This window comes from Anneissia japonica, unplaced genomic scaffold (genome assembly GCF_011630105.1).
Source record: "Anneissia japonica isolate Jap-2015-1 unplaced genomic scaffold, ASM1163010v1 scaffold287917_len653891_cov171, whole genome shotgun sequence".
Classification (NCBI taxonomy): domain Eukaryota; kingdom Metazoa; phylum Echinodermata; class Crinoidea; order Comatulida; family Comatulidae; genus Anneissia; species Anneissia japonica.
Window position 1 is genome coordinate 83,515 of NW_022747660.1, and position 11,585 is coordinate 95,099.

Here is an 11,585-nt window from a genome sequence, read left to right on the forward strand (position 1 = left end):
GTCTAGTTCTATGCATGAATAGTAAAGAAAAAAAAATTATATAAGCCTATCTAAAATTAACTAATAATAATACTACTAACACTAAAGAATCTCAAAAATATGATTATTACAATTTTATAGATACATTGTTCTTAGTGCTTTATCAGATTATTTTGAGTTGATGTAAAATGTTTATAGTAAAGAAAATCACTTTGGTCTTTCCTTAGTATGGATTAAAAAATTAGATAAATAGTAATTTTTCAAATTGTTTTCCTTCTTAAAGTTGTCTGACAGATTTAAGCCGTCAGTTAATTTTCTGATGGCGCATCCTGGCTCAGTAGAAGAAGACGGTCTAAAACGGCGGTTTAATGTTGAGCAGGACCCAACAGTGGTTGCACTTGGTGGAGAAGGTAAGCTATAAAAAGATGAATTGTAGTATACAGGGGCAAATCCAGGATTTGAAGCAATGGGGTTCAAATTTTTCCCAAAAATACCGAAAAGAAAGGGAGGGAAAAATTTTGATTCCTAGATGGTCGGAAATGAGCTTTCCCCGACTTCTGAGGGGGTCTGTTAATGACTTTTAACTTCTTCAAAATTCAAGGTTTTCTCCTCTTCGAAAAGGTCAAGTGATTTTGTCTCTTAGGCCTAAGTGTGTACATATAGAGAAAAAAATAGACAATATATTATTTTATTTCAAAGATCCCATTAAAGAGACCTTGGAATTTTGTCCCTGGTTATAATAAACAATGGTCAAACCAAAATAGTGTTTTTAATTTTATTTAATTGAAGGGTAATTAGGCTAAGGTTAGACTGTCTGATCTGCCTACCTAGTCCTAGGTAGTTTTAACATGCCTTTTGTAGGCCAGGATCCATGCAGTACTGTACACTGGCAGGTCAGTCATGCAGGAATTCAAAATAGAAGGGGCCCACAAATGGAGGTTCTACCACCATAGTTTCGGGCTGGGGTAAAAAAAAATATGATTGTGGCACCTCTAGATGGATGGAAATGGCATTCTCAGACTTTGGATATAAAAGTAGGTGCCTCCCTTGGTTTTTTTCACGTTTCATCACAAGGGGGAGTTCTTACGAACCCATTGAAAACCCCTCCCCCTGGATCCACCACTGGTATAGGAATCATCCATGCTGGTTGTCTTCTGTGGTGAAGGTAACTTATAAGTTGCAACTTTGTGTTGAGATAGACAAAATTGTAGTTGACAAAACATTAATAATTGTGCTTTTATTTATGAAGAGATGTGGCTACTTTTTGTGGTAAAAGTGAGCTTGTAAAGAATAATTTTGATTAGAGGCAACCATTGGTAATTTTTCTTAGTGGCCAAGGTGGTTCAAGCCTGTGTTTGCGGTTCCGGATCTAACTTAACTAAAGTTTAAGGTTGTATTAATAGTGACCAAGATAAAGGCTGTGGTTTAGTTTATATTGGATATAAAGTACTGTAGAAAAATGCAACTTGGAATTATGCGTAGAATAAAAAGTACAGTCAGTTATTAAAACCATTTCATTTTGCAGATTGGACAAAAGGATCTACCAAAACCTTGGCAAGATTCACTAACTCTCAAGTAACACAGGAAAATTTAGAAGCATTCTTGTTGTCACAGACATCAACTAGCATTGCCCTGAATGTGGTATGAAAACATGTGTGAGCATTTAGCACTACAGCGGTTGTACAGTAATAAAGAAAAATAATAATAATAATGATAATAATAATAAGAATAATTTCATCTTATTAGGTGCATGTATCCATCTCTTGGTAGCTGCTCACGGTGCCATTGTCACCTGCAGTGTGTACATGTAGCCTTTTTCTCTGCATTAATACTTTTTTTTAATTAATTTATTTTATTTTAATTATTTATTTATTTATTTTTATTATGTTCAGTTTTATCTTTATATGAAAATACTCATCAGCTTTTACATTAATTAATTAATAAATTTTATTTTAATTATTTATTTATTTTTTATATGTTCAATTTTATCTTTATAAGAAAAATACTCAACAGCTTTTACATTTTGTGTGTATTTTTAGAAGAACATGATTTAAAAGAATACTATATTGCTTCCATAGAAAAATTTCAGAGGGGAGGTGATAGAAGGAGTGAAGAGCTATCAAGCTATTCTAGTTTGTTTCCATGCTCCCTGGGGAGTTGACAACAGTCATTACTTAGATGTTTTCAATCGATCACAAAAGACGTTAACAAATCTTAATGTTAATTTAAGATTTGGCCTGGTGGATCTTCTCACAGATGCTGAAGGTAGTAATAATTGCTTGATTAAAAACAACACACCCAACCTCTTCACAAACACTTCCACACATCTGCTGTCCATGCACAACCTGCCTACTCAAAAGTAGGCTACAAACAGATTTCAGGGAACTTTTGTGTGAGCTACTACAATCGAAAGCCGGCAAGAAATTCATGAAGCAGATAGAGACGGGTGAAGTGGTGTGCCAAAAAATTTGATTGAGTAAGCCACAAGTACGAGCAGGGGAAGGCATAGTTTCTGTAGAAGAGATGGTGATGCTACGGTAAAGTCTCAGGTTGACGCGAGAGGATGCAAACATAAACCATTTTCCTTGAGTGACTTTCAGATCAATACACCGTGAAATTGATATATAGAACTATAATTTAAAGGTGTAAAGTAGTATAATTTGTAGTAAAGTAAAATAATTTTTATATGTTTATAAATATTGATTTAAATGTTTTCTGTGTATTCCAGTTGTTCATCGGTGGGTTGATGCCAGTTATGCAAAATCTGTACCCTTCACAATTTTATTCTGGTTGGCAGAAAATCAGGATGAAACCAAAGGTACGTTTAGTGTTTTGTATCGATACCCTAATCACAATTTCTAGTGTGTATGAAATGTTTATCAAATGCACTTTACAATAATATCCTTTTTCATAGTGACATGCAACAACATATATTTACATTGCTAGTGCTAAGAGGCTATGCATTCCAGAAGGTACTTGGAAGGATTCCACTAGTTGCCAATGTTTATCCCAGATTCAGTGGCGCTAATACATCAATTTCATGACATAAGTGAAAACAAGAAGGACCACATAGAGGCTGTTATTTCCCACCTCTTAACAACGGTAGCACTTAGTTAAACTACAAGTACTATTTAAAAAGGATTCTTTGAAGTTGGTAGTCCATTATAAAAATTAATACTTTAACTCTAACTCTAGGAGCTGTTCGCCAAGCAGTGCTACAGTCGAGTTTTCCAACACCTTGGAACCTAGCTAAATTTATCAAAATGCAGGGGTTACCACTACTAGATACATCAGGCAATGAGTTGGAAGTTTCTGTTCTCTCAGAAAACTCTGATGTTATGGTAATTGACTGTTTTTATTTGTATCTATTGTTTATTAAGTGACAAAATCATAACATAACAAATTCATTTTAATGAGGGAGCATTATATTGTGACGAGAACATGATGCTAGGATGAATTCAGTTGTCTGTGACCGTCCTGTGTTTTCTGCATAGATAAGGCCAAAATCACATTCTAGTACATCAACTAGAACTGTGCATACACAGATGACTGTATGTGATGTAATTGCATCCTAGGTCTTATCGAAAACCTCCGTGTTATGTAAGCCATGGAGGATATAACTTACTTAATATTTAGGTTATTTGATGTAATTTATTTCAATTTTATCATATTAGCAATTATGATTAGAATGAGGTGGGCATTCATTGAATTGGAGCAACAGTAGAATTTTGTTTTACTTTTCAGTTTGGAGTTTTGCAGACTGGAGAAATGTGTTCTAGCCATATTAACACAACCTCAGGTCAAACAACAGCACCAAAGTTCACATCTAAGCCAAAACCAAGTGAAGATAAGATGAAAAAGAACCATAGCGATGTTAAACCAAAAATGAAGGTAGTTTATTTAATACAGTAATTTTTTTACAAATAATAATAAAAATTGAAGTGATAGCTTAGTATCTGCCAAAGATTTCAAAGTATTCTGCTAAAATTGCCTAGTATTTCTTTAATTTTACTTTTATTTCTTGTTGGCTTGCCTTCCACTACCTCATTGTTTTTATTTAGAGGAAATACATATACCCAAGCCTACCCTCTACTTTGCATCCAATATATCATTTCACTGGCAAAGCACAGGGCATAACCAGTGAATGGTTAGCTCTGCTGACTTTCGAGGGTGTTAACAATTTGTCCATCTCTATATTAAAATATTGACCAAAATTTATGTTCATTGGGTGGGGAACAAGTGAGATTCTACCCACAGAACTATGGTATTATTAGTTTTCAATATGTTTTTGCTATGCTGAAGTGCTTTGCTAGAGAAGTCAACAATTGTGTCTTTGACCGTTAACTTATCAAAAGTGCTATAAATTTATGAAAAGGAAATATAAAATCAATTTGAATTGTTTTCTTTTTTTGACTACAGAAAGTAAAGCGAATTAGAACTCTAATCCAGATTAGCAAGAGTAATTGGCACTCTCTAATAGAAAAATCAGAATCATCACCTGGTCCTTTGCCATTGACCAATCAGCAGAGAGTATTTGTGAAGGTCTCGGTTGTTGTTTTTATAAGAGACAAGTGCAGTAACTGTGCCCGCAAACTCACAGTCTTTGAGAAGATCCAAAAAACAGCTGCTTTTATAGGTTAGAGTACACCATAACTGTCACATATTTAATATATAAATACATTTTTTTATTATCATTCTCAGTGAGTGACTTCATCAAGGGTGGAAGTGATTGTCTATAAACTAGGTCTATTACAGAGTTTTTTTAAATTTCTTTTTATTGAGCATTATTTACGTACCACTTTAACATCACAACAAAGCAAAGCACAACAAATTACAGACAAAACCAGAAACAATTTAAACACATCAGAAACAGTGAACTAAGCTAGAAAACAAACAGGTTTCTCTGCAAGTCTGTTCATAGGTCATCTCAGGATTTGAACCCAGGACCCTGGGATTAGAAGGCAACCTTTTTAACCACCAAAGGTGCAGCTCCACTTCATAAAGTTAATATCATGTTAAATTTTTAATTACAATAATTTATGTGTTTTTTTTTTATTCAGATTTAATTTTTCATGCATATGTTTTGTGTTAGAAGTAATTTTTTTTGTCAATTGTATATTATGAGATAATTGTTATAATCTTACAGAAAATTGTATAATATTACCATTTAGGATTAATATGATGTTGTTGATGACAATAAATAAAAATAAATTTTTAAATTCCTATTGCAGAAGGTGCCTCTGTGTACATTATGAATTGTAGTAGCGATACCGAGATGTGTGAACGTCTTAATATCCGTGGCTTTCCAACAGTCTCAGCTTTTCGTTCAGTCAAGGAGCATGGCGTCGAAAACTGTATGTCGAATAAGAAAAACTTGGTCAGAATAGATTACCATGGCTACATAGAGGTAAGCCATTACAGAGAATATATTAAAAAGTATTAATTTATATCAAGGTATAAATGATAATCGTCTCCATAGTATGTTAATAGAGTGCAGCACTAGCTTGGTTGTAAAGATATGAAAAAATCTCATTAAGTTCTTCTTTGGCTAAATATAATTTTAGAATGTCAAAGTCCCTATTGAGACCAGTTTATTAGGGCCCTGGTTCTTAATTAATTTGTATAGAGGGCAAAATTATTTTTGCCTGCAGGAAAACAACGTAACTTTAAATTTTCACTTTTCGAGAAAAATAATTAAAGTTGGCATGTTTGCAACTTGGCAACAAATTGTAGTACCCTCTGAAACCTTCTGAAAGTTTTGCAGGACTATATATCTATAGACATTATGATTATAATGTAAAATTTTAATTTTTGGTTTATTGCAAAGTTAATAACGATATTCACAGATACAGTACATTGTTTTAATTCGGAAACATTTCAGACGCAGTATTTTTTTTAATTGATCACGTCTGTGGCAATCATGTATTATCTAGCATGTGCATACTTCGTTGTCAAGATTATTGATATGAAAACACCATCAACCAGTTGATTTTGCTGTGCCAAACTTCATCACCTCAACAAAGATTTTCAATACCATTTTGAGGCAAAACAATGTATCTTCAACATAGATACGTTGTTTTGCAGCGTTAAATCTTGCAGTTATGTTGTTTTACCATGGAAAAATCACTAGATCTTAAGTTTTGTGCTTAAAGATAGGTGGTGCAATCTCCGAAACAACTCATTGTTGAGACCTGAAATTTTCACATGTAATTCAGAAGTGCTTAATATACAGAGTATTTCCAATTGATATCTGAAAATCGACAAAAAAATGTCAGTAACGTTGTTTGGCCTTGGGACGGCCGTGAAGTCTCAGAAAATTTTATAAGCACCACAGCAATTATTTTGTCATTTAGTGTATGCTGCTTTGTATCTTTAATAGGCTAGTGCCCATTTTCGTTTATTAAATTTATACTGTAAAATAAATCAAAATTGATTAATTTTCAATTTTATTTGTTCACACTACAGGAAAAACAGATTATGGATTGGTTTTCACATGTCTCCATACCTGTAGCAAAATTATCTGACTGGATGAAGCTAGAAGAATCAAAACTAGTGCGTAAGATGGTTTGAACCACATTCAAATAAATGACCCCCTCCAATAGAAGACCACTGCTAGTTCAGAACACTTTTCTGTGGCTAGAAGCTGCTAAAGACCATGGAAAAGTCTTATAAAGAAGTGCTCTACAAGTGGAAGGAGATCTGTATTTGTAGCAAAGACAAGCCAAACCACTCGTCGCAAAAATTGATTTTCAGTTATTAATGCAGGGTTAAACTGTAAGATGAGAGCTATGAAATGGTAAAAGAATCTTTTAAATCTGACATTTCATTATCATTGAAGTTATAGGAGTTTAAACATACAGCTGTGTAAAGAACAAAATTTGAGAGATCAGTTTTTAAAATTTATGATTTGCATGCAGCAACCATCACCAAATCATTAAAAATTGCTGTTTTAACCTTGAAAATTAGGAAAATAACAGCATAGCATGGTACATAGACATATACAGGTTATTCAAGAGATTTTAACAATTTTGACATTCCAGCATGTTTTGGCCATTGTCTCTGAAACAGGATTTGCAATGAGCAACTGGTTTGGCTTGCCTGCGCCACATTTACATTATTTATTATCATGTTTTTCATGTGGTTGTGATGTAGAGCTTGTGGCTTGATGGTTAAATTGCTCCGCTTCTAATCCTAAGTTCATAGGTTAAATTCCTGCACATAATTTTGCTCTCTAACCTCATGGACTTGGCTATGAGCATCATAGTTCCAATGCATGGGGGGGGGGGGACATATAATTCTATCTGATGCTTGAATGAATTCTTTACAGGAAGAAGAAGATGAAGAAGTGCGGGTTATCGCAACCCTGTTACCTCGTCGTCTTTCCCACCAATACCTAAGGTCAGCTTCTGGTCACACTGATTGGTTCCCATACAAGTGCCTTGCTGTAGCCTGTGAACATCTCTTTGGTGTTGCTAAGTGTTACGGTGCCATTAGTAAGAATATTCCAGCCCGTGATTTGAAGTCAGAGGAAGAGGAAGAAGACCTTGTTGTGTCTCAGGTTTTGGATTTTTCTAATTTTTCTTTTCATAACTTTTTTAAATAATTTTTTTTTTATAGAAATCTATATTTTCTAATTAAAATTTATGTTTTCTAATATTAAAAGATTTTACTAATATCAATTTCACTAATCATACAGCAAATAAAACGGGTATGATTTGGTAGTTGGTACACATATGCAAGATTATATTTCATAATAATAATTATAATGATTATGGTATTAATAATTGTGGTATTTACTTAGCACAGGTCCTTGGTCCCTGGTTGATTTCATCATGCATAATGTGTTACTTTCATAGAAAAAAAATTATAAACTATAACACCTTTCTTATGATTAGTATCTACATTTTGATTTTATTGAGTACTTCACTGTTATTTTTAGATCATCATGCAGCGAAAAGATGGCGTAGAAGCACTTATAATGCGTGCTAACACAGCGCTATATCTGACCTTACAAGACGATGCTACACAGAAACTTCATAAATTTCACACCCCACACAGGTACTGAATGAGGATAAATTTTATCAATTAAGAAAATCTAATAACAACATAAATAAATGACAATCATAAAACCTGCGGTGCACCATGTGTAGTAATATAGTTTTTGAGGTAAAACCACTGGTTCAGTGAAATTGCTCTGACCGTCATCATGAGAATGATAAAAGATGACTTCTGTTGGTCTTAAATAGAGATAAATAAATTTATTGGTAGAGTATATAGTTGATGTACACATTGTTTATATAATTATCTTTTAATTCTCCTTATATTTACTTCAACTGTGGCTTTCATTGATTCAATTATATTGTTTCAAATTTTAAACTTGTATTATAAAATATCATGCAAGTGTTTATCTTCCTCGTAGGTATAATATTCGTAGTAACCAACGCTGTGAGGATGATCATAGCCAGTGTACTGAAGTGATCTCATTATTTATTCGTGATCACAGTCGTCTGCCGGTCACTCATTTAACAATGGATTCGTTCCATACATCCACCGGGTAATTTTTTCTACTTCGTTTGCATCAGACAGCTGAGCAAGTAACTTGTCAGTTTAATGGAAATTAATGTAGTATTATATAATGCACCGTAATACATCCACACTATAAAGTGTCATATGATAAATACCTGCGATTTGCCCATATATGGGTGTGATATGAAATCAACATACCCATAATGTGGCACCATATATACAACTGAGTCACATATGGGCAACTGAAAAAACTGTTTTGTTCAAAAAGGAAATTTGTTATGTTGTTATTTTTTCTTTATAATCAACCAATTGAAAATGTAAGGATATCTGTGGTGGATCTGGGTGGTGAGGGGTTGAATAGTGTGGCTAGCCACCCCCTTTGTTTACCGTGAAAAAATAAAATAATGGTCACTCATCTTGTTTGTGTGCTTCTTGTGCACTCTGGTAAAACATACACTTTCTATTTTAAGCTCACTTCTTTTCAGATGCGACATAAGATCGTCTAGCAGTTAGCAGTCTACTAATTCCAAAAAAAATGTCAAATGTGAGGGGTTCCCCTCCCAAACCCCCTCTCTCTCCGCTTTTGGCTTCTCAACTCCCATTATCCACCCCCCCCCCCCTGCTAAATCCTAGATCCGCCACTAAATATGCCTGGTCAGATCTCTTATGCAAATGGCACTGAATGTGATCTAGATCAGATAACCTGTATTTTATGTCATCCCTAAATCCAACTGGATGTACACTCTTCTCAGTCTGTTAGGAGAGGTTGTGTGCACTGTGTACTATTTAAGATACAGTCAAGTATAATAGAGTTGAAGCTTTCTATTGAGTTACATGTATTTTGTTTTGTCTCTTCAAATAGGTTTGCAGTTGATCATGACAACGAGGGCAGTGTTTTCTCATCTGGTCATCCTGTACTCATTGCTTTAGTACACAGAGAAAATATTACATCAGATTCTATGTTTTTGAAGGTAATAATTGTTTCATGAATTCATCATCACTATTTGGAAAGCCACCTGGCAAAACATTTAGGGATGAACTTAAAGTGCCTTACACAATTAAAAACTGCTTTAAACAAAAAGAAAATTTGAAAACTAAACAATAAACTGTCCTAACACTAACCAGTAAAAATTTACCAAAGCATCAAATTAGATAAAAAAACAACGTATCACTGCACCATTCCTGGCAGGAACAGTACTCACACAGATGCTCTAATGATACTGGTAACTCATCTAACCTATCCTATATGATTTTTTTTATTCCATACTGTTGTGTAGCCTCATATTGGTTTATTTATTCCATACTATTGTATAGCTTTCACACTGTGTTGTGTTTCTTTTTTTTGACTGTTGCAGGCCTTGACAGAAACTGCATACACATTTTACAACAAAATGGTGATTACAACTCTAGCAGTTGAAGAATTCCCACAATGGGCAACAAGGTTTGTGCCACATGGTTACCACAGACAGGTTTTTGGTAAGTTCTACTGGTTTATAAAATATTTTATAAAAGTGCTAACATTGGTCGTAAATCTGTACATCTTTTTGGACTGTAAAGTAATCCAGTTGTAAGACAATTTGTGATGTGTTACCCAAAATCTGGACATAGCACATGGGAACATATCATATTTGAGAGCTGGGACCAAAAATTGAAATTGGAAATAATGAAAATAATAAAATATGGTTTGATGCTTAGACTAGCCACACTTCATTAACTGTTAGGGAGTAGAATATTAATTGTTTTTTTTTTTTATTAAGAAACAACAACAATAATTTATTGATAAATTTAGACCTATATAGTACTCAAGTTTTTCACATCTGTGACCCATTGATTTTTTTTTTTCATTAATTTTTCAATAATTTAACAAATAGTTTAAAATTAGTTTGTTTTTTTTTCTTAAACAGAACATGCAAATGTAATAAATGAAGATCTAGTCCCTTCACTTCATGTCTATCCTCGACTATGTATTGTGCATGGCAACAACCACCAGAGGGCAGCCTTCTATCCACATTCTACCCAATTTCAGCTACAGTCTAAACAAGATGGCAGGATCATTACAGAAAAAGAAATTAAAGCATTTGCAAGAGATTTTCTTGATAATCCAGATGTGATGATGGTAAATACTGAGCACTTTTGAAAAGCTGAATTTCAAAAAACATCCTTCAGGGACAGATTGAAAGTGATCTGTTTAAATCATGTTCGTATTTGAATTATTTTGAGCAACATGAACTTTAAACTTAACATTTTAAATTTGTCCATCAATCAATCAATCAAATAAACAGATAACACATGAATAAAATATATAATGATGAAAAAGACAACCAAATAGAAATAATGATAATGTTTAAAATGCGAAAAGATGAAAATAATAATAAATCATGAATCAGTAACTAATATTTTGAATAAGTAAAGAAAAATGTTCATAGCGTACCAGTTTTTGCACTGATTTAATTACACAGTAGGTTTTCCCAAACATGTAGCTAAATGACAAGTAGAATTTGATAAAGTGATGTACAGTATTGAAAAAAAAGTTTAAAATTTCATTTTTTACAAGAGGAGATTTTGCTAACAGTCGAAAAAATAAATTTTCTTTTTTATTTTGTATTTTATTTTATATAGTATTTACCTAAGTGAGATACATCACATGATCATTTTTGTATTTTAACAAAAAAAGAAGATTTGTAATTAAATTAACGTTATGGTCTTAGATGCGCAGCCGTCCTATGGCAAAACAACGTATAACTGCTTTTATATTTTTAAGTTACGTTGTTTTGCCTTGGAATGACCGTGCCATATCTGGCCATGTAAAGCTTAGCTTTCATCAATAAGATATTCACCAATGGTTAATGTAGGCCTACAGAATCTATGTGCACACAAGTTTGCGTGTTAAGTGGATATAATATTTGGTGAGCATAGATGCAGCACAAAGACTGGAATAATGAAGTAAGGTGCTAAAAAAGGTTATGGGTAACTATGTTGGGTGGGCAAAGATATGGTAGATAGGTGACGGAATGGGGGTAATGACGTCAAGTGGGTAAGGAAGGGGGTAATAACGTAGGATGGATAGGATCCATCTCGAC

General features: G+C 33.5%; 1 protein-coding gene across 1 annotated transcript in view; it reads left to right on the plus strand.

Moving 5' to 3' along the window:
• Positions 1-10,818, plus strand: part of LOC117120540 — a 16,991-nt gene extending 6,173 nt beyond the window's left edge. Inside the window, exons 5-19 of the mRNA XM_033265558.1 lie at positions 263-389; positions 1,505-1,620; positions 2,058-2,244; positions 2,708-2,797; positions 3,175-3,320; positions 3,724-3,870; positions 4,399-4,615; positions 5,211-5,386; positions 6,445-6,531; positions 7,307-7,537; positions 7,919-8,037; positions 8,399-8,533; positions 9,368-9,476; positions 9,861-9,981; positions 10,410-10,818. Of these exons, the coding sequence (XP_033121449.1) occupies positions 263-389; positions 1,505-1,620; positions 2,058-2,244; positions 2,708-2,797; positions 3,175-3,320; positions 3,724-3,870; positions 4,399-4,615; positions 5,211-5,386; positions 6,445-6,531; positions 7,307-7,537; positions 7,919-8,037; positions 8,399-8,533; positions 9,368-9,476; positions 9,861-9,981; positions 10,410-10,642 (2,241 nt within the window). The 3' untranslated portion in view covers positions 10,643-10,818. The remainder of the gene's footprint in view (positions 1-262; positions 390-1,504; positions 1,621-2,057; positions 2,245-2,707; positions 2,798-3,174; positions 3,321-3,723; positions 3,871-4,398; positions 4,616-5,210; positions 5,387-6,444; positions 6,532-7,306; positions 7,538-7,918; positions 8,038-8,398; positions 8,534-9,367; positions 9,477-9,860; positions 9,982-10,409) is intronic.
• Positions 10,819-11,585: the final 767 nt, after the last annotated feature.